Raw genomic sequence first — 26,149 nt, 5'->3', positions numbered from 1 at the left:
AATATTCAAATTTGGAAGTTATAACTGCCAGAATCCCAGTTTTGTGAACTCATTTGAATTTAGCTACAGTTGGTATTGGAAAGGCTTCCTTGATATGTCATAGGTACTTAAATTGTGTAGCAGAAATAAATTCAGTCATCACTTAAAGACACACAGTTATTAGTGAGGAATAGTTTAATTAGGGGTGCTTTCTTAGAAGACATTGGATTTGAGTTGAGGCAAAAGAAGGGATGGAGAAGAAAAAGGAATAGACCCAATAAAGGCAGAGAAAAAGGAATGAATAGTGTTTTGAGAATAGTTGATACAGGATAAGAACACCTAGCTAAAATAGAGGACTGACTGGTGGTGAGAGTAGTTTAGCTAAGTAAAGTAACTTAAATTTATATTAATTGTATACTTTTAAAAATAGCATTTTTCTAATTTCCCCTATACATATAGAAGTTGGTCTCACCTATGAAGGAAGGGGTTAGGAGCATCTGAGAAACTCTTTTATAAAATCTCATATTTATATGAACATATCATATTGTCCTTACATTTGCCTTCTCATCCTTTTAGTCTCAAAAACTTTTTTAAAAAAATTTTTCTGTGTGTATTCTGTATCATGCTTTTGCTTCAAATCATTGTTCTACCCCCATACAGAAGGCTCTTTATTTTTGAGAATCAGGGGATGTTTGGTATGCCATGAACATGCGGAAAGCTGAGTTGTGTTTACACATCACTGATGACTTTGACATCTAATTTTCAGTCTTCCATCTTTACATTAAACCCTGACATCATTTGTGGTTGACTTTTTTTTCTTAAGGATAACCCATCAAGCCATCTTACCTTATAGTTCATTTAATTCTCAATAATAACCTTCACGTTTCTCTGCTTTAAATCTCTTATGCCATATTAAAAAAAATTTTTTTTAGCAGGTTTATTAAAATATAATTTACAGAGAACATTTTATGAATTCTGACACACAAACAGTTAGATAACCAGTTTCTTCAGCCATCAAGATAAAGAGCATTCTATCATCCTGAGAAGTTATTTTGTGCTCATTGATAGTCCTCTCCTTACCTGTACATACTTTGGCACTCGCAACCATTGATCTGCTTTTTGACCCTACACTTTTGCTTTTTCCAGAGTGTTCTATAAATGGAATCATACAGTAAAAACTTTTGAGTCTGTCTTCCCTCACTTAACAATATGCATTTGATTATATAGCCATGTTGTTGCATGTATCAGTAGTTTGTTCCTTTTGCTTAGTAGTATTCCATTGTACCATGGTTTGTTTATCCATTTAACAGTTGAAGGTCATTGGGTTGTTTCCAGTGTTGGGTAATTGTGAATGAAACTCCATGAACACTTGCTTGCAGGTTTTTGTGTAAATGTACTTTTCATTTCTCTTGGGTAAATAATGTCTAGGAGTGGGATTGTGGATTGTGTGATAGTATATGCTTAACTTACTAGAAATTGTCAAACTGTTTTCAAAAGTTGTTGGGCCATTTTGTATTCTTACCAGCAATTTGTGAGAAATTTAATTGCTGTACATCCTTACCAGCATGTGGTATTAGCAGTTTCTTATTAGTCATTCTAATAGGTGTATAGTTATATTTTATTGGAATTTTAATATGGATATCAATGATAAAAGATGTTGGGCACCTTTTCATGTGCTTATTTGCCATCCATATGCCTTCTTTGGTGATTGTGTTTATTTAAATCTATCTATTTGTTAAAAATTCGAGTTTGTTTTCTTACTGAGTTTTGAGAATTCTTTAGTCTAAATACAAGTCATTTATCAGTTATAGAATTTGCAAAAATTTTATGTATACTATTAACCAATATCACTTATTTTTACTTTAGACAGTTGATTATCTTTTAGAGTTATTAAAAATGAGAAAATCATCTTTCATATTTACCTTCATCTTAACAATTTTTGAGGAATCTTTATTTTTTTGGTATATATCCAAAGGTCTGTATTTCTTCTGCCTGAAATAATTCTTCTTCCTGAATAACTTCCTTTAGTATTTCTTGTATTGTGGGTATTATGATAATTTTGTCGCTTTTGGGAGAAGGGGGAGAGTCTGAAATGTCTTTATTTCACCTTCATTTTTGAAAGATATTTTTACTGAATGTAGAATTCTGGGTTGATAGTTTCTTTCAGTACTTCAAAGATGTCAGTCACTACATTGCCTTCTGGTGTGCACAGTTTTGGATGGGAAATGTGCTATCTTTGTTCTTATCTTTGTTCTGTGAATGTAATTTAGGGTGTTACCAAAAATAAACATTAAACAATTTTTTAAAAAATTCTAATTAAACAAATATAGACTTACATTTGGGGACTTCAGGGACATAAATGTAGCCTTACTAATCATTGGAAATTGTATAATGCTTGGGATACACTCGGGTTTCTATGTTAGACTGTTGCTAAAAAATGAATTTAAAAACTACATGTATAAAACAGAATTTCAGAATTCTTTACACACATATACACATATAAAATAATTATTTTTGACTTTCAAAAATTTTTCTTATCCAAGGAAAAAAGTACAAATCATAAATTAAAATACAAAAGTATCTATGCTATATTAACACAAAATAAACTGTGTGAGAGAACAAAATGAAAAGTCAAGCCATAATTGGGGGGTGAATGTTGTTCGTGAAATTGACAATTGTCATCCATAATACATGAAACTATGAATTTTTAAAAGGCCAACTATCAGTTGGATAGTGGCAAAAGGGCAGTTGGAACATAGAACAATTCAGCAATATGCTGAAGTTCAGTAATAACTTAAGAAACTTCAAATTAAAATGATAAATGATTTTATTTTCATGTGTTTGATGAATATAAAGTTGGATGATACCAAGTTTTGGTTATTTGGGGAAAATTGGAACTCTTTTTTTTTTTTAATTTTTGTTTTTTAATTTTGTTTTTGTTTTTAATTTTGCAAGAGGAAGAACATGAATGGGGGAGGGACAGAGAAAGAGGGAAACACAGAATCCAAAGCAGGCTCCAGGCTCTGAGCTGTCAGCACAGAGCCTGACACGGGGCTTGAACCCACAGATTGCAGATCAGGACCTGAGCCTAAGTTGGACACTTAACTGACTGAGCCACCCAGGTGCCTCTGGAAAATAGGAACTCTTAAACATTGCTGATAGACTTGTAAAGTGATTCAGCCATATAATGCCAAATGTGGGAAAGTTGAAAATATGCATACATTAGGACCAAGTAATTCCACTTACAGATTTCCATGCACAAGAAACTAACACTTGGACAAGATGACACGTTTATGAAGATTTTTAATGCAGCATTGTTTATAATACCAAAAAAAAAGTGAAAAGTCACATAGCCCTCAAAAAATGGATAAACTGCATATACTTATATAAATGAATTCTATATTAGGGTCAAACCGAATGCACAAGGAATTTTTGTTTTTTGGTAAGGGTGATCTAAATTATGTAAATCTTTCTGCTGAAAACAATGAAAAAACGTTAGATTTAAAATATTAAATTTTTTTAATGTTTATTTATTTCTGAGACAGAGAGAGACAGAGCATGAGTGGGGGAGGGGCAAAGAGAGAGGGAGACACAGAATCAGAAGCAGGCTCCAGGCTCTGAGCTGTCAGCACAGAGCCCGACGCGGGGCTCAAACTCACAATCCGTGAGATCATGAGCTGAACCAAAGCTGGTCACTCAACTGACTGAGCCACGCAGGCGCCCCTTTAGATTTAAAATATTAAAGAACTGAAAAGACAGTTGGGAATACCCAGGCTAATGTTAGAGGTAAGTAGAAAATAAAGGCAAAGCTATTTAAGTTTGAAGTCCTTTTTAAATATTGTATACTTGTGCTTTTCTGGTTAACTAGGCAAAAGGATCAGAATCCAAGCCCAAGTTTGTCTAAGATAGACATTCTTACAGATCTTCTGCAGATTAAGCTAGGCTTCTCAGGGCCATGCCTTCAGTGTAAAAGCAACCAGACCTAAAATCATCCTTCCTCTCTGTAGTTCCGAAACTGTTGCCTGATGAGCAGAACAGGAAAAGGTGAAAAATATATGAGATTGAATTTGTCACAGACTGGCCTACTAGCAGATCTGTATCAAGTCAATCAAGGAACCTCAAGCTATAATATTGGTTTGAAGTGTTACTATGGTCTGAATTTTTGTGTTGCCCAAAATTCATATGTTGAAAACTTAATGCCCAGAGTAATATTAAGAGGTGGAGCCTTCTGGAGGTGATTAGATCATGAATGTGGAGCTCTCATGGGATTAGGATTAATGTGATTAGTACCCTTTTAAAGGTGGCCCCAGAGAGCTAGCTCACCCCTTCCACTTATGTGAGGACACATAGAGAAGTTGGCCTTCTGTATGTAACCCAGGGGAAAGCCTTCACCAGAATCTGACCATGCTGGCACTCTAGCCTGGACTTCTAGCCACCCAATTTCTGTTATTTTGTTGTAACAGCCTCAATGGACTAATACAAATATTTATTAGTTTCCTACTGTTATAACAAATTAACACAGATTTAGTGGCTTATGGTAACACTAACACTAATTTACTATCTTAGAGTTCTGGGGTCCGAAGTCTGAAGTGGGCCTCAGTGGGCTAAAATCAAGTTGTTGGCAGTGCTGTATTACATTATGAGAGAAGCCCCAGGGAGAATACATTTTCTTGTGTTCTCCAAGTTTTAGAGGTTGCCAGCATTCTGTGGCTTGTGGCTTCTTTGTATCATTACAATTTTTTAATGTTTATTTATTTTTGAGAGAGTGAGCACACGAGATGGGGCGAGGCAGAGAGAGGGGGAGAAACAGAATCCAAAACAGGCCCCAGGATCCGAGCTGTCAGCTCAGAGCTCCATGCAGGGCTTGAACTCACAGATTGTGAGATCATGACCTGAGCCGAAGTCTGACGCTTAACTGACTGAGCCATACAGGCACCCCCACCTCTTTTCATCTTTAAAGCCAGAAATGGCCAGTTGAGTCTTTCTGATGATACCATTTCATTCTGACTCTTCTGCCTCTCTCATCCCAATTTAAAGCTTTTTATGATTATAGTGCATCTACCAGTATGATCTTATTTTAAGGTCAGCTGATTGGCAACTGACCATTAAATTCCACCTGTAATCTTAGTTCCGTCTTGCCATGTAACATGATTTATTCATGGGTAGTGGATATTGGAACATGAACATTTCTGTGGGACCATTCATTATTCTACCTACCACAAGATGGTTTCTAACTGATAATTGCTTTACATGCTTTCTGGAAACCAACAGTAAGCATTTTGGGAAGGGGGTACATCCATCCTAGGCCTTAGGGAATATTTAATCTTTTGAAGGCAAAAGCCAGTAAGTACTGAATTAAGTGAAAAAAGAAATAGGCAAGATAAGCAAGAACCAAGAGACAGCAGAACACACTCATATGCTGTAAGATATTGGAATGATGAGATACTTATCTTTGTTATTTTTATTTTTAATTATTGTTTGGAGTTTATTTATTTTGAGATAGAGCACAAGTAGGGGAGGAACAGAGAGAGAGGGAGAGAGAGATATTCCTAAGCAGCCTCCACAGTGTCAGCGCAGACCTCAATGCCAGCTCAGTCCTACGAACCATGAGATCATGACCTGAGCCGAAATCAAGAGTCACACACTTAACCAACTGAGCCACTGAGTGCCGCTTTATTATTTTTTGAATGTTTTGATATTTTGAGAGAGAGAGACAGAGTGAATGAGTGGGAGAGGAGCAGAGAGAGAGAGAGGGAGGGAGGGAGTGAGGGAGGGAGAGAGAAATCCCAAGCAGGTTCCATGCTGTCAGTACAGAGCCCAATGTGGGGCTTGATCCCAGAACTGTGAGATCATGACGTGAGCCAAAATCAAGAGCTGGTCACTTAACCAACTTAGCCACCCTGCCCGTTCCCAGATACTGATTTTTAAAATGATTATGCTTACCATATTTAAAAAATGACAGACCTCAATATTTGCAAGGAATGGGGAGCTATAAAAAAAAAGACGTTAAATATTTAGGGCACTTGGCTGGTTCACTTGGAAGAGCCTGTGACTCTTGATCTTGGCATCATGGATTTGAGCCCCATGTTAGGTGTAGAGATTACTAAAATAAATAAAAGTTTAAAAAAGATGTTAAATATTTTAAAAAGAACATAGTAAAACTTGTATAAATAAAATTATTAAACTGACAAATCAGCAGATGAACTTCTGCCTCTGACCAGGGGAAAGTTGGAGGGCTTGGACTTATCCTCCTGTGTAGACAGATAGGAAACTGAAGTATGTACTTAAAATCATTTTTTTTTTTCAGCATTGGAAAACAGGTAACATAGAAGTGTGATCCCTGAGAAAAATGGAATTAATGATATAGGCTTTATGATCACTCCACCATTTTGCTTGGAGGTCATAGCCAGACTGTAGCACAAGCAGGATGAACCCAAAAAGAGCCCAGTGGTCTCACTGACTTGAGAAGATAGAAATCAGCATTCATAGTGTTTCAAGTGGCTAGAATTTGTGGGGCCATACTACCAGAAAGCAGGCAGCTACACAGAAAAAGAGGTCAAGAGGTCAAGAAACCAGCACGTGTTAATGCACGAATCTTTAAAAACCAGTTAATGCATATGTAATATGACATTCCACAAGGGCTGATAAATAACACTCTTAGAAAAAAATGATTACCAATGAGCTGTAATCTGAACAATTTCCAGGACGCACACAGGGTTGGGAGTCATTCAGGTTCCCACCAACCAGAGTAAGAACAATCATGGAATACAAGAGGTATTCAGTGGAGATCCATGAAAGCTAAACATAGTAGCGGGAAGACTTTTTTTGCTTCTGTTTGAAAAACCTTTTTTAAAAACCTCAAAATTATCTTCAAGTATTTTAACTTCCTGAATAAATAAAGTATGACACTCTTTAAAGGAAAAAAAAACCCCAGCACTCACAATGTAAAATTCATAATGTCTGGCATCCACATGCAATTATTAGATGTGCAAAAGAGCAGGAAAATGTGTCTCATCAGGAGAAATTGATATTAATAGAAATTAATTAATAGAAATTGATAGTTAATAATTAGACTAGAAATAATAGAATTAGCAGATCAGGATGTTAAAACTGCTTTTAGAATTTGCACAGTGTACTCACGGATCAAGGGATAACATACACATAATGAAGAGCAATATGGAGAATGTAAAAAGGAAAACGGTGTAAAAAGGAAACAAATGGTGCTGGATCAAATAGATGTCAATATAGAAAATATAGAAAAAAAGATGTCTGTATGGAAAAAATATCATTCCTATCACATCATTCACAAAAAAATAATCGAAAAGGACCATAAACCTAAATGTAAAACTTAAATCTAAAACTTTTTTAAAAAGGAGCGCAAGCAGAGGAGGGGCAGAGAGAGTAGAAGAGAGAGAATCCCAAGTAGGCTCCACACTGTCAGCGCAGAGCCCAGTGTGGGCCTCAATCCCATGAACCATGAGATCATGACTTGAGCCGAAATCAAGAGTTGGACACTTAACCAACTGAGCCACCCAGGCACCCCTAAATCTCTAAAATTTTTAAGAGAAAACCTTTGCAGCCCTATGGCAGCACTAAAAATCTGAAGAGGTATAGCTAATAAACTAATGATGGCAATATAATAGAATACTAAAAATTGTTATTTAACCTAAAACAATATTGTGGGAGGTGAGAGAGAAGGGAACATATGATAGATGTGACAGAAAACAAATAACAAGATGATAGTTATAAACCCACTGATATTGATAATTACATTAAATGTTAATGGTCTAAACATTTCAATTAAAAAGTAGAGATTTACAGACTGGATAAAAATGGAAGATTCAACTGTGTGTTGTAAGAAACTCCATGTAAGTATAAAGGGATAATATAAAGGTTAAAAAGGATGCAAAAAGATAAAATAAAAATGCTATGGGACATCTGGGTGGCTCAGTCAATTAAGTGTCTGACTCTTGGTTTCAGCTCAGGTCATGGATCTCATGGTTTGTGGGATCAAGCCCCGTGTCGGGCTCTGCACTGATAGCTCAGAGTCTGCTTGGGTTCTCTCTCTCTCTCTCTCTCTCTCTCTCTCTCTCTCTCTCTCTGCCCCTCCTCCACTGTCCCCACCTCTCAAGGAAACAAATGGTGCTGGATCAAATAGATGTCAATATAGAAAGTATAGAAATTTATATTATCTCAAAATAAACTTTATTATCTCAAAAATGAGTTTATTATCTCAAAAATAAACTTTAAAAAAATTTTTTAAAAAATGAAGAAAAACGCTAATCATGAGAAAGTTGTTATGGCTGATGTGACATGAGACACAGTAGACATCAAGGAATAGGGCTTTAGAACAAGGGTAAAGAACATTTTGTTAATGATGATGAAGTAAATTCACAAAGAACCAATAAAAGACGTATGCACCAAAAAAACCCCACATATAAACACCTAATTAACAGAGCTTCAAAATACACAAAGCAAAAGCTGACAACCTAATGGAGAATGATCTACAGAAATACAGAAGATTTCAAAACAAAACAAAACAAACAAAAAAACAAAACTGTAGAAGACTTAAAGAACACTATCAGTCAAGTAGGCCTAACTGACATTCATAGTACAATCTACTCAATAACTGCAAATACACATTCTTTTCAAGTGTACATGGAATTCTCCAATGTACTTCATATGCTACTTGTAAACCTCAACAAATATAAAATGATTGCAATCTTACACAATATGCTTTATGGATCACAAGGATTCAGTTGGAATTTAGTAACAAAGATTTCCGGAAAATGACCAAATTTTTGGAAATTAAACAACACATTTATAGCCTGTGTGTAAGAGAAGACAACATAAGAGAAATTGCAAACATTTTGAACTGAATGAAAATGTAAAGATAGGTGATCAGAATTTATGAGATGGAGCTAAAATAATGAATATAGAGAAGCTTATAGCTTTAAATGCTTTTATTAGAAAAGGACAATTGGGGTGCCTGGGTGGCTCAGTCAGTTGAGTGTCTGACTCTTGATTGCAGCTCAGGTCATGATTCCAGGGTTGTAAGATTGAGCCCTGCATTGGCCTCTGTGCTGAGTGTGGATCCTACTTAAGATTCTGTCTCTTTCTCCCTCTGCCCCTCTCCTTCTCACACTTTCCCTCTCTAAAAATAAAAAATGTTTAAAAGGGCAATGGAAAAAATCTGTGATCTAAGCTTCCTCCTGGAAAACTTAGAAAAATTAAGTGCAAATGCAACAAAAGTAATTAGAAGGAAGGATGTAATAAAGGTATGGCAGAAATCAAAATCACAGAAATGGATGGACAATAAAGAAAATCATTGAAACCATCAGTGGTATTTTGAAAAGACCAATAAAATTGCTAAAATTTTGTCTGGGCTGATTAATGAAAAAGGAGAGAAGATACTTAAACCAATACAGGGGCGGGGGGCACTTAGCGCGGTCAGTTAAGCCATTAAGTGTCCAACTTTGGCTCAGGTCATGATCTCATGGTCCGTGAGTTTGAGCCCCATGTCCAGCTTTGTGCAGACAGCTCAGAGCCAGGAGCCTGCTTCGGATTCTGTGTCTCCCTCTCTCTCTCTCTGCACCTGCCCTGCTCGTGCTCTGTATCTCTCTCTCTCAAAAATAAACATTTTAAAAATTAAAAAAAAAAATACTGGAAATGATAGAGGGCTATAACTACAGATTCTACAGACATTAAAGGGTAATAAGAAACTCTTTTGGACAACTTTCTGCAAATAAATACTATAACTTATAAGATACCAATGGCCAAAAATGACTTAGGTAAGAAATAGATAATCTGAGTATTTTTTATTGATTAAAAAAACCGAATTATAATTTAAAACCTTACCATAAAGCAAACTTCAGGTCTGATTTATAGTTAATGAATAAATATTAAAATATACAAACTCAGGGGGCGCCTGGGTGGCTTGGTCGGTTAAGCGTCCGACTTCGGCTCAGGTCATGATCTCGCGGTCCGTGAGTTCGAGCCCCACGTCGGGCTCTGTGCTGACAGCTCAGAGCCTGGAGCCTGCTTCCGATTCTGTCTCTCCCTCTCTCTCTGACCCTTCCCCATTCATGCTCTGTCTCTCTCTGTCTCAAAAATAAATAAACGTTAAAAAAAATTTTTTTTAAATATACAAACTCAGGAAATAGAGAATAGCTATCTTCTCGGTTTGCTTTATGAGGCCAGCATTATTCTGTTACAAAACAGAATAGAGACATTTCAATAGAAAGAATGCTAACAGTTTTTAGTCATCAAGGAGCTGCAGATTACAACCACATGCACATTCATTAGAGTGCGAAAGTTGGTAAGGTTCTGGTGCAACTGGATCTCTTGTATTATTACTGGTGGGAATGTAAAAGACTACAGCCATTTTGCAGAAATGACTATTTGGTTTCTTAAAATTTTAACAACAAACCAAAGCAACTCTACAAGTAACTTCAGCAATAACAATCTTAGATATTTATTAGAGAAATATGATATATTTATAAAGATTTATACATGCATGTACATACCAGCTTTATTTATAATAATCACACATTCTAAATAACCCAAATGACCATTAACATGAGAATTGATAATTTATAATATATCCATATAACAGAATACATCTCCACAATTAAAAGGAAAATACTACTGATACGTGTAACACCATGAATAAATTTCAGACTATTGGTCAAAAGAAGCAAGATACAAAAGAGTGTATATTTTGTGATTCCATTTAGATGCAGCTCTAGAAAAGACAAGTCTAGTTTATAATGACAGAAAATAGATTAGTGTTTCTTTGGGCTTTGGATTATTTCAGGCAATTTACTCAAAATGGCACAAGGGTACCATTTGAGCTGATGGAAATATTCTGTCTTGATTGTGTTCTTGATTAAATGAAAGTATGCATTTGTCAAAATTTGTTGAACTTTATCCTTAAAATGGATACGTGGTATTGTATGAAAATTATATCTCTTTAAAGTTGACTCTAAATCAGAGGGTATGTTTGTCAGATTGTACAATAGAGGGAATTTGTGAAATGGAATATATATATAGAGTAGAAGAAATTAACCATAATACAGTTATGAAAAGAGAGAGGTAAAATACAGAAGAGAGCAACATAAAGTATATAATGAGGATGACTTAGACACTTTTATTCAGTCTTATGAAGGGTGTTGTCAGCAACAGATGCTCACTAAAGGAATTACTTTACGCAGAAGAAAAGTAGTCCAAGAAGCATGCTTTGAGTTATAATAAGTAACGAAGAGCAAAGACAAGGGTAAATATGTCTCTAAACATAAAACAACATAATGCTCAGGAAAGTACACAGAGCGATAGCGTATGTAGGGAGGAGGTCTGAGTCTTGCAATGATGGGTAAAGATTTGATTAACTTTAGATTTATATCCTAATTTCAGGGTTAACTTAAGAAAAGCATAGAAATAAAGGACACAATTTTCAAACTGAGAAGAACAAATGGAATGAAGAATATTCAGTCAATTCCAGAATTTGCAAGAAAGGAGAGAAACAGAAACATAGCACCTTGATACAAATAGAAAAAAAGTAGATAAAAATTTAAACCCAAATATATTGGTAACTTTTAAATTTAAATTACTAACTTCAGACAAAATGTCAGAGTATTTTTATTTTATTTTTTTCCCTCAGAGTGTTTTTAAAAAGATATTCCACATTAACAATACAGGAAGTTTGTAAAATAATTGAAAAAGACCTATCATGGAAACAATACCAAAAAATGTTTTATTTTATAGCTGTATAATATTAGACCATATAGTCAATGTATAATATTAGACCATATAGTCTAATGCAAAACTCATTGCTAGAAATAAAATAGGTGACTTCATAATTGTATAAAGTTCTATTCACCAGGAAGCTATGAAAGTTATAAAATTATAAACACTTGATAATACAGCCTCAAAAATATATAAAACAACAAAGAAATAGAAAAAGTCACAATTTTATGGAAGATTTAAGATACTTTTCTCAACAATTGAGAAGAGACATAACAGAAATGAATAAGGATAATTTAAAGAGTATAGTTAACATGCTAACCTAATGAACAAATACAGAATGTTGTATCCACCAATTTAGAGTGCGTGTTCTTTTCAAGTATATGTAGAGAATTTTCAAAAGTTGTCTGTATCAACCATATAAACAATCTCAGAAAATTTCAAAGGATTGAAATTATATTGGGCATTTTCTTCAAATAAATTAAGAAATATGCTTCCAAACCCCATGGGTCCAAAAAGTAGTCATAATAGAAATTAGGAAATATTTTGACCAAATGATGAGAGAATACGAATGTATCAAAAGTTGTGGAATGCAGCTTAAAGGAGTACTTAGATGGAAATTGATAGCTTTAAATACATGTTTGGAAAGAAGAACAGCTGAAAGTTAATGAGATAAACATTCATTTAAAAAGGAAAAATAAGAGTCAAATAAACTCAAAATAGAGGACATGAAATAAAAGCAGGAGCATAAATTAGTGGATAAGAAAACACACATACAAAAGAGAAGATCAAGGAATCAAAAGAAGGTTCTTTTTAAACTAAAAAAAAAATTGAGAAATCTTTGATGAGCTTGATTGAGAAAAAAGAGAAAGCATAAATAACCAAAGTAAGGAATAAGAAGCAAAAAGGACACAGCTGCTGATGTTGTTGGACATTAGATAAGAACATATACTGAAACATTTTATGCAGGTAAATTGAGAAATATAGTTGAAATGGGCAGTAACGTAAGAAACAATACTTTGGGTGCAGGTGGCTCACTCAGTTAAGCCTCCGACTTTGGTTCAGGTCATGATCTCGTGGTTGGTGAGTTTAAGCCTTGTGTCAGGCTCTGTGCTAACAGCTTAGAGCCTGGAGCCCGCTTCAGTTTCTGCATCTCTCTCTTTAGAGGATCCGAAGCAGACTCCTCACTGAGAACAGAGAACCTGATGAGGGGTTGTACCCACTAACGTGAGATTATGAACAGGGCCAAAGTTGGATGCTTAACCGACTGAGCCCCCCAGGTGCCCCAAGTGGTGTTATTTTAAAAGAATGTAGCCAACATTATATTTAATGATGAAACTTTGAATGCTTTCACATTTAGATCGGACATAAGTAGTTAACCTTAAAAATAAAACTGACAGTTATTTTACCAGCAAAAGATGGATTTATTTAGGAATAGCAGAGAATTGTCATCCTGGACAAGCAAGCTGGGGCAAAACCATAGGCAAGTCCCCTGAACAAGTTTCTTTTTTTATAGAGGAAAAGGAGGAAGTTGGGTGGGCTCTTATAAACATTGGAGCCAACTGGGAGTTCAGAGTATAGTGGCCTTTCATTGGCTGAGTTATGACAGTCTCTCATTGGCTAAACTGTTGCCAGGGGAGGAGGAAAGCCTTCTTTTTTCCTTCTGGGACAGTCAGGTAGTATCCACATGCAAAGTCCCTCTCTTCATTTAGGCTGCAGTTGACAACTAGTGATAGGACATGAGAGTTCCCACTGCTGGCCTCCTGCCTCCTTTCTAAATGAAATTTCCTTTTATTAATTTTCACAAAGTCAAGGATGTCTACTATCATCACTAATTTTCGGTATCATAATGGAGGCTTTAGCTAAGGTGGTAAGTCAAGAACAGGAAAAAAGAAAGCAGTAAGGATTTGAAAGGAGAAAACAAAACTACCATTCTCTATAGATGATGTGTTTGTGTATGTAAAGAATATCCAGATAAGTTTTTATAGAGAATTTAGCAATGTTGCTAGATATTGAGTCAATATACAAACATCAATTATGTTTCCATAATTGATTTCCAGAAACAAAACTTTTGATTAAAGATGTTTATGGTAGCACCAACACTATGCACTATGAATAAGTATTAACAGGATATATGTAAGACCTTGGTGTTATCTAGGGAGGAGCTGAGAAACTCAATAAAACAAAAGTGTAAGTCCTTATTTGTTTTCTTCTTTTCAAACAAATCTAGGAAACATTCAGCATTTAAATTCAGTTGGCTTACATAGGGAATACATTATATAGGCTTATACATTTTGTCCAATATATGTCATAGAAAAACATCTTAAAATAATTGTTTACAATGTTATTTTTGGAGCACATTGGTAAATAGAATATCTTAGTAATAGAAAGAGATTTGGGGTTCTTTCAGTCTGAGTCTTTACCCAAACTGGAAGTCTTTTATATAGCATCCTTTTTTTTTTTAAATTTTTTTAAATGTTTATTTATTTTTTTATTTTTTGGTTTATTTTATTTTTTAATTTTCTTTTTTAATATGAAATTTATTGTCAAATTGGTTTCCATATACAACACCTAGTGCTCATCCCAACAGGTGCCCTCCTCGATGCCCATCACCCACCCTCCCCACCCTCCCACCCCCCATCAACCCTCAGTTTATTCTCAGTTTTTTAAGAGTCTCTTATGGTTTGGCTCCCTCCCTCTCTAACTTTTTTTTTCCCTTCCCCTCCCCCCATGGTCTTCTGTTAAGTTTCTCAGGATCCACATAAGAGTGAAAACATATGGTATCTGTCTTTCTCTGTATGGCTTATTTCACTTAGCATAACACTCTCCAGTTCCATCCACGTTGCTACAAAAGGCCATATTTCATTCTTTCTCATTGCCACGTAGTATTCCATTGTGTATATAAACCACAGTTTCTTTATCCATTCATCAGTTGATGGACATTTAGGCTCTTTCCATAATTTGGCTATTGTTGAAAGTGCTGCTATAAACATTGGGGTACAAGTGCCCCTATACATCAGCACTCCTGTATCCCTGGGGTAAATTCCTAGCAGTGCTATTGCTGGGTCATAGGGTAGTTCTATTTTTAATTTTTTGAGGAACCTCCACACTGTTTTCCAGAGTGGCTGCTCCCGTTTGCATTCCCACCAACGGTGCAAGAGGGTTCCTGTTCCTCCACATCATCTCCAGCATCTATAGTCTCCTGGTTTGTTCATTTTAGCCACTCTGACTGGCGTGAGGTGGTATCTCAGTGTGGTTTTGATTTGTATTTCCCTGATGATGAGGCATTCTTGAAAGCTCTCTCTGGTGATAGTTCATTCACTTTCTGCCTGAAATTTCTATTATTGGAACTAGTACTGAATCGTTTCACGAAGATTTTATTAAGTATGTGTTTACCAAGTATCATGATAACTACCTTGTCAAATCTAAGACATCAGTTGTAAGTTGTATTATTTCTTCATGTTCTACTAAATGAAAAAAATGTTGCCACTCCTTGGCTATAACACACCATTGATTTTAATATACATCTTGATTTCAAAGATACTAAAAAACATTTTTTTTAAAGCATCTTATGGGGGTGACTGGGTGACTCAGTCGGTTGACCATCCAGCTCTCAATTTTGGCTCACATCATGAGCTCATGGTTTGTGGGATCGAGCCCCATCCCGGGCTCCTTGTTGACAGCATGGAGCTTGCTTAGATTCTCTCTCTCATCTCTCCTTCCCCTGCTTGCACACGTTCTCTCTCAAAATAAATAAACATTTTTAAAAAATAAAACATTTTATGATTTATGAAACATTTCTATAGAAGTATTTCCACTGTTTTATAATTTAGGAATACCACTAAAAAAAAATCTACTTTAATTTTCTTTGTTCAGAGCCATCATGCTACCTTTAAGTTGTTTTCTTCCCTAAGTTCCTTTTCTTGGTTTCCTGGTTATTTTGCCGTTCTGGTCATTTTTCTTGAGATGCCTTGTAGTTTATTAAGTTGCTTAAAATTGAATAAGATACAGGTACAGACTTCAAAAAGAAAATTGTAAAATACTAAAATCAGTATATTCAGAAGGTAGAATACTCTTGTAAATTCATGAATTAGGGTCTTGTTAACCTGACAAGATATTCAGTAATTTTTTCCTTAAAACAAGGCAGTCCATAACCATGAAAAAATTGTTGTGTTTTCATTTATACAAGTATGTAGATTTAAATTTTGTACATCATACTTTTCACAGCAAGATTTTCTCATTCATTTACTCATTCTTTTAATTGGGGTTAAAGATGCTACTTTCTTTTACGTTAACATTTTTTATAACAAATATAAACTGGAATGTAGTACATGTTTGGTTTTTTATTCTGTCTACAAAATTATTACTGCTTATAATATTTCAACCTCAGAATATTTCTAAATAACAAAGATATTTACTTGTTTTAGTTGTGAATATTTACATTTGAATATTTTAATTTCACAATCATGTGATTTCTGATAGTCATTGTTTGATTGTTTACTGTGTGTTGCCTACTTCAGCTTAATACACGTTAAGGAAAAATGACACCTTATAATATGTAAAATTTATAAATTTCTAAATCATATAGAGTTCATGGTTTTTGATTATTATAAAATTAACTCTTCCAGTAGGTTATATATTTTTCTCTCTTTTACAACACAGGTTTTGAGAGTATTTTAGAAGGGCTTTATGGACCACGGCTACGAAGAGACCTCAGTTTATTTGAAGGTAATGCTTTTTAAATTTTATTTTAAAACTCTGTCCCATTTAATAAACGAAAAATGGTTGTTCTATGCTAACTTTATATTAAATATGAATTTGTGGTCTTGTTTAATTAGTATTTTTAAATGAATAAATAAAATCCAAATATTTTGTTTTATAAATCTTTTTAAAAACTTTAGTACACTGATCAAAATGGAAACTGAAGCTTGTTTTTGGCTTAATGGTACAATTTAATTTTTATTACATATTATGTGTCCTCACTTAAAGAAGATTTAAATAAATATTTTCTGTTGCTCATGAGATAGGCAGCCTGGAAATCAGATTGTCATTCTGAAAAATCCTGCCATGTGTGTTCAGAATCTTATATTTATGTATAATACTATTTGTTATGTAGTATAGCCATCTCTTTCAAATGCTGTAGCATAAATCCTAGTGGAAGATTTTGATTTATGATATAATTACTGTGATACCCTAGTTCAATTGTTTTATTGCTTGCTTGGAAATGTAGAGCACTAGGAAAGAACAGTTTTGTAGACATCTGAAATTATATTCCTGTTTATTCACAAAATGGGTAGTGCTAGTATAGATTTACTGCTTTGATTTTGATCAAATTATTTCTGAGTCTTGTATGGGGTCAGTTTTATGTGCCAACTCTGTTACCTTCTATCCTGTGGTACCTGCCATTCTACCAAGACCCAAGACATCTCTACAGGGCCTTCTCTCTTCTGTATAAATAAGTCTTTAAGTTGAGGGAGTGATGGTGGGAGTTGAGGAAGTGATGACGGGAGTAGTCAGAGTTTTCTGCTCTTTCTTTATTAATGTTGAGCAGGATAATTGAGTTATAAATTGTAGATCTGAAAGTATCTGTGAAAGATCATTTGTCCCAACCACCTGTCTTCAGTGAGATGAACTGATACACATGTAGAACACGACTTTAAGAATGAAGATTCCAAAATGTGCTTGTTCTTGTGTTTTATTATTCTTATAGCTAAGATCATTTTTTATTTCTTTTAACTTTAATCATTTCTCATCTTGTCATAATTCAACACTGAATTAAGTATTTTTACCTGATATATTTTTTAGCAGTACTAACTGTAGTTTCACCTATATTTCTGAGCTTACAAATGAACAAAGGAAACATTTAAAGAAACAAGAATTTAACCTATGCTTGACCTATTTCTTCAGCCTTCCTTTCTTAACCTGCTCTCCTCATTCATGTCAGAAGTCAACATTATACTTAATTGTCTTCTGGTAACCCAAATTACAACTTAAGGCTCTTAGCCTGTTGCTTCCCCTACTTTCATTTGTTTATACATTGTATATGTATGTGTATATTTATGTTCCTTCAGAAATTGTTTATTATGCAAAGGGCAGAATGTTCTAAGGAAATAAATACTTTGTTTTTTGTTTCTAGGCTAGTATTCCTTTAGTATGCACGTTGTACATGTTTATTTTAGGGAATTTGAAAATACAGATAAGCCAGAAAGAAAAACATTACTCCTAGTCCCACAATCCATAGATAACCTTTAAACATTTTTATGTAAATGTAAGATATGTGCTTGTGTATATTTATTCTTTTATTATAGTAGTGTATACTCTATGCACAGTGTATATAGTTTCTGTGCATATTGTGTTCACTGGTATATCATTTTGGTATATAACGCCTAGATCATCTTTCATCTTTCTTAACAGTATTTCATTGTAGATCTATTTATAATTAATTTACTTAGTTGATTTAATCACCCATTGCAGTATATCTCATTCCATTTATTTAAATTCAGATAGATCTTGTACTTTATGTCCTTTTTAGTGCTTTTTTTGGTGAGAGGAGTTAACAAAATTAGCTAAGCTTTGGAACTTGCATATAAGCACATATTCATTGCCTTTTTTTCACCCTCAGATACTCTTTCATCAGGTTTCTTAGGTAAATTCTTCCTCCTTTTTCTGCTTTTATGATTAAAAAAAAGCTTCTAATTAAATTGTAGCTTTAAGAATGATAATATAATAGCAATAAATCTGTAATCTGTGCAAGGATGAAGACAGCCATATATTTTGAAGGAAAATTAAATAAAAAATGTAGAGCCTTTTGAAAAGACATGTAAAAACTATCCATTATAGACATCTCCAGCTTCTTTCTTACCTCTTATAAATAAGTGTGCTTGTTTTGTTGCCAATGTTAAAAATGGTTTAATATTTAGATGCTGAGACTACAAGTATAGGGATTTGTCACTAAAGAAATTTGTATGCAGAATTCAAATAGATTAGTGTATGTTTTCAGATAAATCATTGGAAATCTGAACCTTTATTACTTTGCAAAACCCAGAAACTAAGTATATTACATAGCAAAAGATTCTTGTATATTACTCTAAATTATTTTTTATTAAAAAATTAAACTTTTAAGCAAAAATTCCCTCTTTTTTTCTGCTTTAGTCAGTCCTTTCTCATGTCTTATTTGTGAGCTGGTTTCTTCCACCTATGGGATCATCTGATTTATTTGTGACTGAATATTTACAAAAATATGAAAAGAGTGCAGTAGGCCTATGTAAACTGGCTGATAGATCCTTATTGGTTTTTCTCTAGGTGTGTCTACATTTGGAAGGGAGATTATATCAGAGGTCTGCAAGCTATAGCATGTGGGGCAAATACAGCTTGTTGACTTTTGAATGGCCTCTAAGCTATGAGTAATTTTTACATTTTTAAATAGTGGGGAAAAAAACAAAAGAAGATTAATAGTTCATGGCATGTGAAAATTATGTGAAGTTCAAATTTAATTGTCCTGTTAATAAAGTTTTATTGGAAACAGCCCCTCTTATTTGTTGAAACATTTTCTGTCTGCTTTTATACTACAACAGTAGAGTTGAATGGTGTGACAGATGGTATGGCCTGCAAAACCTAAAATATTTACTATTTGGCTGTTTATGGAAAAGTTTTGCTGACCCCTGCCTGTACCACTGACTGAAGTTTAATATTTTTGACATAATATCCTTTTTTCAACTCTAAACACTATGATGGTGGAGACAACAAAATTATTTTTTATTTTTTATTTGTTTTTATTTTTTTTTTTTTGAGAGAGAGAGAGTGTGTGAGTAGGGGAGAGGGGCAGAAGGAGAGAAAATATCAAGCAGACTCCATGCTTAGTGCAGAGCTCAGCTTGAGGCTGGATCCCATGACCCTGGATTATGACCTGAGCTGAAATCAAGGGTCAGATGCTCAACTGACTGAGCCACCCAGGTGCTGCACAAAACAATTTTTTAAGATTTATTAGGTGAAACATTAAAAAAAATTTTTTTTAATTTTAGAGAGAGACCACAAGTGGGGGAGAGGGGCAGAGGGAGAGATAGAATCTTAAGCAATTTCCATGCTCAGCACGGAGCTCGCACAAGGCTCAATCCCATGGTCATGACCCCAGCTGAAATCAAGAGTCAGACACTTAACTGACTGAGCCACTCTGGCTCCCCTCCCCCCCAATTTTTTTTTTAATCTGAGTATAGTTGACACACAATGTCACATTAGTTTCAGGTGTGCACATAATGATTGGACTTCTCTATATGTTATGCTCACCCCAAGTGTAGCTATCACCTGTCATCATACAGTACTATTACAATATTGACTATATTCCCTGTGCTGTGCCTTTTATTCCTGTGACTTATTCATTCCATAACTGGAAGACTGTTATTCCCCCCTCCCCCTACCGCCTTCATCCATTTTGCCTGTCCTCCCACCCCACCCACCCCTTCCTTACCTTTGGAACCACCAGTTTATTCTCTGTATAGGTCCAGTTGTGCTTTTGTTTATTGATTTGTTTTTTTTTTTTTGTTTGTTTGTTTGTTTTTTAGTTTCCACATGATTGAAATCATATGGTATTGATTTTTCCCAGTCTGACTTGTTTCACTTATAATACTCTCTAGCTCCACCCATGCTGTCACAAATGGCATAATCTCATCCTTTTTTAAGGCTGTGTAATATTTTAGTATGTGTGTGCATCTCACATCTTTCTTATCCATTCATCTATCAATGGACACTGGGTTGCTTCCCATCTTTAGGTTTTTGTAAATAATGCTTCAGTAAAACATAGGGGTGCATATATCTTTTTGAATTAGTGTTTTGGGGTTTTTTGGGGTAAATAGTATTGGAATTACTGGATCATATGGCATTTCTATTTTTAATTTTTTGAAGACTCTCCACACTGGTGTACCAGTTTTTCTTCCCACTAACAGTGTACAAGAGTTTCTTTTTCTCTACATCCTCTCCAACTCTTGTTGTTTCTTGCATTTTTTAAATTGAGGTTTTATTTAAATTCTAGTCAGTTAACATACAGTGTAATATTAGTTTCAGGTATAGAAGTTAGTGATTCATCACTTACTTACATACAACACCCAGTGTTCATCACAACAAGTGCCCTCCTTAATACCTATCACTTGTTTGCCTTTTTGATTTTAGCCATTCTGACAGGTATAAGGTGATATCTCATTGTACTTTTGATTTGCATTTCCGTGATGATGAGTGATGTTGAGCATCTTTTCATGTGCCTGTGGTCATTTGGAAAAATGTCTATTCATGTTCATATTTTAGGTGGATTATTTGTGGTTTTTTGGTATTGAGATGAATAAATTCTTTATATATTTTGGATGTTAACCTCTTATCAGATATATCATTTGCAAATATCTTTTCCCATTCTGTAGGCTGTCTTTTTGCTTTGTTGATGGTTTCCTTTCTCTGCAGAAACTTTTTATTTTGATGTGGTCCCAATAGTTTGTTTTTGTTTTTGTTTCCTTTGCCCTAGAAAAATATTGCTACCACTAATGTCAGAGAAATTACTGCTTGTGTTCTCTTTTAGGAATTTTAAGGTTTCAGGTCTCACAATTAGGTTGTTAATCCATTTTGACTTTATTTTTGTGTATGATGTGAGAAAGCGGTCCCGTTTCGTTCTTTTACATGTAGCTATTCGGTTTTCTTAGCATTTATTGAAGAGATGTCTTTTTCCCCATTGTGTATTACCTTTTTGTTAGATGAAATATTTTGAATGCTTATTTTGTGTAAGGAACTGTGATTAGCGGTGAGGAAAGGAACTACTAGGAATTCATGGCCTAGTATTAAGTCAGTAGTTTTCTAATATGAATTGATTATCTATATTAAAACCAGAGAATCTAATATTGCTGTATTTTATAGTTAGGTAAATTATATTAGCTCTTATCAATGTGTACACAAAAACTTATCCAAGTGTATTCATCATGCTATTTATAATCCCAAGACTAAGTATCCAAAAATAGGGTATTGATTAAATAAGTTACGATGCATCTGTTTGATGAACCATGCGTATCTGTTAAAAATGATTTAGAAGTATATTTGAGCATAGGAAATATTTGTGACAAATAAACATGTGTATAATATCCTAATTTTTTAAATAGCATTTTTGGAGCAGTTTAAATTTACAGAAAAAAATCAAGTAGAAAGTACAAAGATTTCCCATATAATCCCCCTTCAAGGTTTCTCTATGTTAATATCTTTCATTAGTGTGGTACATTTGTTACAGTTAATGAGCCAATATCAATATATTTTATTAATTAAAGCCTCATAGTTAAGTCTACATGTTGTACAGTTGTCTGCATTTTGGCAAATGCACAGTCATGTATCCACACTATAATATCCAACACAATAGTTTCAGTGGCCTAAAAATCATCTGTATTCATCACCTTTTTAGTTCTTTCCTCTGTCCCCAATCCTCTGCTCTTTTTACTGTTTTTTTTTTCTTCTCCATAATGTCATATAATTGAAATCATACAGTATTTAGTCTTTTCAGACTCACTTCTTTCACTGAACAATATGCATATAAGTTTCCTGTGTCTTTTCATGGCATCATAGCTCATTTCTTTTTATTACTGAATAATACTGCCTTGTTTAGATGTACCACAGTCTACTTAAAAGACATTTGGGTCACTTCCAAGTTTTGGTAATTAATAATAAAGCTACTGTAAACATTTGTGTACAGGTTTTATGTAGACATAACTTTCCAGCTCATTTGTGTAAATACTTAGGAGCCCCATTGCTAGATAAGTATGGAAAGATTATGTTAAACTTTGAAGAAACTGTAAGACTCATCTTCAAAAGTGGCCGTACTATTTTGTGTTCTTACCAGTGATGAATTTAAGTTCCTTTTGCTCTGCATCCACACCAGCATTTGATGTTGTCAGTGTTTCGGACTTAAACTATTCTAGTAGGTGTGTAGTGGTAGCTCATCTTAATTTGCAATTCTCTAGCAGCATATGATATTGAGCATCTCGGCAAATGATATTGAGCATCTTTTCATAAGCTTATTTGAGATCTGCATATCTCCTTGGATGAGGTGTCTGTTCAGACAGTTTTTGGTAGTTAGGTAATGATGATAGATAATAATGATAGAATGAGGAAGTATTCCTTCTGCTTTTATTTTCTGGAACAGATTGTAGAGAAACCATCTGGATTGGAGTTTTCTTGTTTTGGTAGGTTATTGATTATTGATTTAATTTCTTTAGTAGATATAGTCCTATTGAGATTTTCTATTTTTTGTTTGAAATTTGGTAGATAGTGTCTTTCAAGGAATTTGTCCAACTAATATTGTTCATAATATTTTTTTATTTTTTTATTATTCATAGAATCTGTAGTGATGGCCCATCTTTCACTTCTGATATTTTCTTTTTCTTTACTTGGTTAGACTGGGTAGAGGTTTATCACTTTTATTGATATTTTCAAAGAATCTGCTGATGCTCATTTTTGAAAAGACCTAGAATATAAACTGGAAGGATATATTGCAAAATTTAATCATTATCTCTGGATGATGGGATTACAAATAGTTTTCCTTCTTTGTACTTTTCAGTATAGTTACTATGTACTTTCATAATGAAATTTTATTTTTTAATAACATTGCCCAATGTTCAGTATCTTCCCTCAAGGTCAACATTTGTTAGTGGTAACCTGGGTGGCTCAGTTGGTTAAGCATTCGACTTCAGCTCAGGTCATGGTCTCCTGGTTTGTGAGTTGGAGCCCTGCCTCAGGCTCTGTGTGGACAGCTCAGAGCCTGGAGCCTGCTTTGGATTCTGTATCTCCCTCTCTCTCTGCCCCTCCACCGCTCATGCTCACTCCTGGGCACGCTGTCTCTCTCTCTCTCTCTCTCTCTCTCAAAAGTGAATGAACATTTATAAAATTAAAAAAAAATCAACATAGTTATAACTACTTTTTCATGACCTTCATGATCAATCTAGTTCAGTATTCTCTTTTTTCACTTTCCATTGGGCTTTGTCTTTGGGAACTTTACATTTATTTCTTGTGGTTAAAGGGTACTGAAGAGAATAAAAACATTCAAAGGAAGTATGATTATCTAAAAGAAAATGAGAGTACCACCAATTGGACTTGTTAGGTGTTCTTCATGCATTCTTGTTTAATTTTGTTACTACAGTCTTAAGGTGTAATTATTATCCTCATTTTAATGGATGAGGAAATTGACGCCAGGGAAAGTAACTTGCCAAAGGCCACATCTAGTATTTGGAAAGATATCTCAGTTCCAAGTCTCTCTAATTTCAAAGTCTGTTATCTTTCCAAGATAGATTAGGTAAAATGATTAGAACCAAACTTTGCCCATGAGTATATACCCATGGTGAAAATGTTGATCTTTTGTTAGTCACTTACTATCCGTTTTCATTATGACATTGCCTTTTCTGTGAGATACAAACTTTGGCCCTTTTTTAATTTATAGCTTCATGTATTAAAATTTCAGAATAAGAGGCAACTTATTTTAGGGATATCTGATTTATTGTCTTATTTTGTTTGAGAAATAAAATGAATGTATTTTGTTGCAGTATTTATTTTTTGTGACATGAAAAGATAATCTGGACAAACAAATCTGGCTTAGAGTTTATTTTTCAAAACTTTTTTTCCAATAAGTAAAAAAAATGTGTCTCATCATCATTTATTTGAACTCAAAATCAAAAGTTGATGTAGAAAGAGTAGTTATTAAATATTTGTAAGTAAAGTCATAGTTTTTTTTAACCCAGCAAAATTTAATGGCATTTATATAATTGTTGATTTATTCAGTGCTGTTTATTTAACCACATAGGGATTTACTTTAATTAACATCTCTCTGAAGAACTTCTAAAATAACTAAAATAAATGAGATAATCTGAACATGCCCAATTTATTTTACAGCTGGTAATTGTTTTAATTAATCCAGAGTTGTTCCTCAGTTCAACATATTTATCACTGAAACTTCATGAAACCTTATAGTAGTTTTTCAAAATTACCTCTTCTCCAGGACTACCAGCTATTTTTTAAAAAATCACAGTGCTAGATATCTTTCATATTTTTTATTCATGAGGCCATAATAAAAAAGCAGTAAGGTTTCCTTGATCTATCAAAGTTATTATGCTTAGCATATGAGTCAAGTTTTTGCACAGTATACTGCATAACAAAGAGCTCTTAAAATCTATTGCTTGCTCAGTGGGTGATCTGATTCACTGGACTTCAGGAATCACTTCTCCTGATGATTCCAGGTGCCAGTCGGAAGGAGTAATGGCTGTGTTGGGCAAGTTCTTTTCGTGTTGCAAGGTAGAAACTCAACAGAACTGGGGGAACTTGCGATACCTTTTAAAGCATCAGCTTGGAAGAGTATACTTCCACTTCTCCCACATTCATTCCACTGATCAGGAAGAGACATTGCACAATTCCACATTCAGGAGTGTGAATGTATTATTCTATAGTGACAGGCTGAAAGATTGAAGAAAATTATATACCTACATAACTACAGTTCTGGGTTTCTAATTGTACACATTGCTTAAACTTTTGATTAATCATGTTGTTTACAAAAAAGTGATCAGTTTTCTTAAACTGATATATTAAAATTATCTGTCTTATGCAAATTAACCTTATTAAATATATTTGTGATTGTATAGATTTAAGAAATAATGACTGATGATCCTGTTTTGATAGTAACTAGCCTTTGCATGGTGTTTTAGAGTTTATAAAATATTTTCACATTTTTTCATGTGATCCACAAGTTAGGTAGTGGGATCCTTACTTTACAGATGTGAAAATTAAAACAAAAACATTGTGACTTGACAAGGTTACAACCAGTAAGTTCCATTACAGATTTTTGGAGACTTTAAATCCAGTTATCTTTACATTGCCCTGTACTGGGTTTCATGCTCCCATTTCCTACCATTTCTAAGTTTAGATAAATAATAGGAATATTTCTGGACCACTGTTAAAACCTAAGGGAGCTATCACTATACACTTCATACTCCATCACATCATACTATCTTCTACTCTGATTTGTGTATCTGGATTGATGTAAAAATTGCTTAAAGGCTGATCCTCACTCTTATTTATTTATTATTATTCCAACAAAGGTAAGCTTATTTTCTGTGTAGTTTAGTAGAAACATGTATTCAACTTCATTATGTATTTCAAAAGTATGAGGGAAAATTACTGTGGTATACCCCAGTGCTTTTCAAATTAGTACCAGGGTAACTGCCTCAGATGATAATGGTTTCATATATTTGAGGTTCTGTGTAAAAATTTATTTGGGAAAAGAGATGGAGAGTTTTACTGCAAGAAGAAACTTTGAAAAATCACTGTCTATACCAAGTATAGTTAGGGTGGCAATGATATTCTATCTTCATAAAATTTCTTCATTATAAATGTTTGTTTCACACAAACTTTGTATTATAATAGTTGA

The 26,149-nt window shown here is 34.1% G+C and overlaps 1 protein-coding gene across 9 annotated transcripts in view; it reads left to right on the top strand.

The window, feature by feature from the left end:
• The window catches only part of LCORL (ligand dependent nuclear receptor corepressor like), a 166,939-nt gene that overhangs the window by 36,615 nt on the left and 104,175 nt on the right, over window positions 1-26,149 (top strand). For all 9 annotated transcript variants that reach the window (XM_049630360.1, XM_049630358.1, XM_049630356.1 and 6 more), the window contains exon 2: window positions 16,384-16,449. In XM_049630360.1, coding sequence (XP_049486317.1) covers window positions 16,384-16,449 — 66 coding nt within the window. The remainder of the gene's footprint in view (window positions 1-16,383; window positions 16,450-26,149) is intronic.

This window comes from Panthera uncia, chromosome B1 (assembly GCF_023721935.1).
Source record: "Panthera uncia isolate 11264 chromosome B1, Puncia_PCG_1.0, whole genome shotgun sequence".
NCBI classification, from domain to species: Eukaryota; Metazoa; Chordata; class Mammalia; order Carnivora; family Felidae; genus Panthera; species Panthera uncia.
This window is presented reverse-complemented; position numbering and strand designations above follow the sequence as displayed.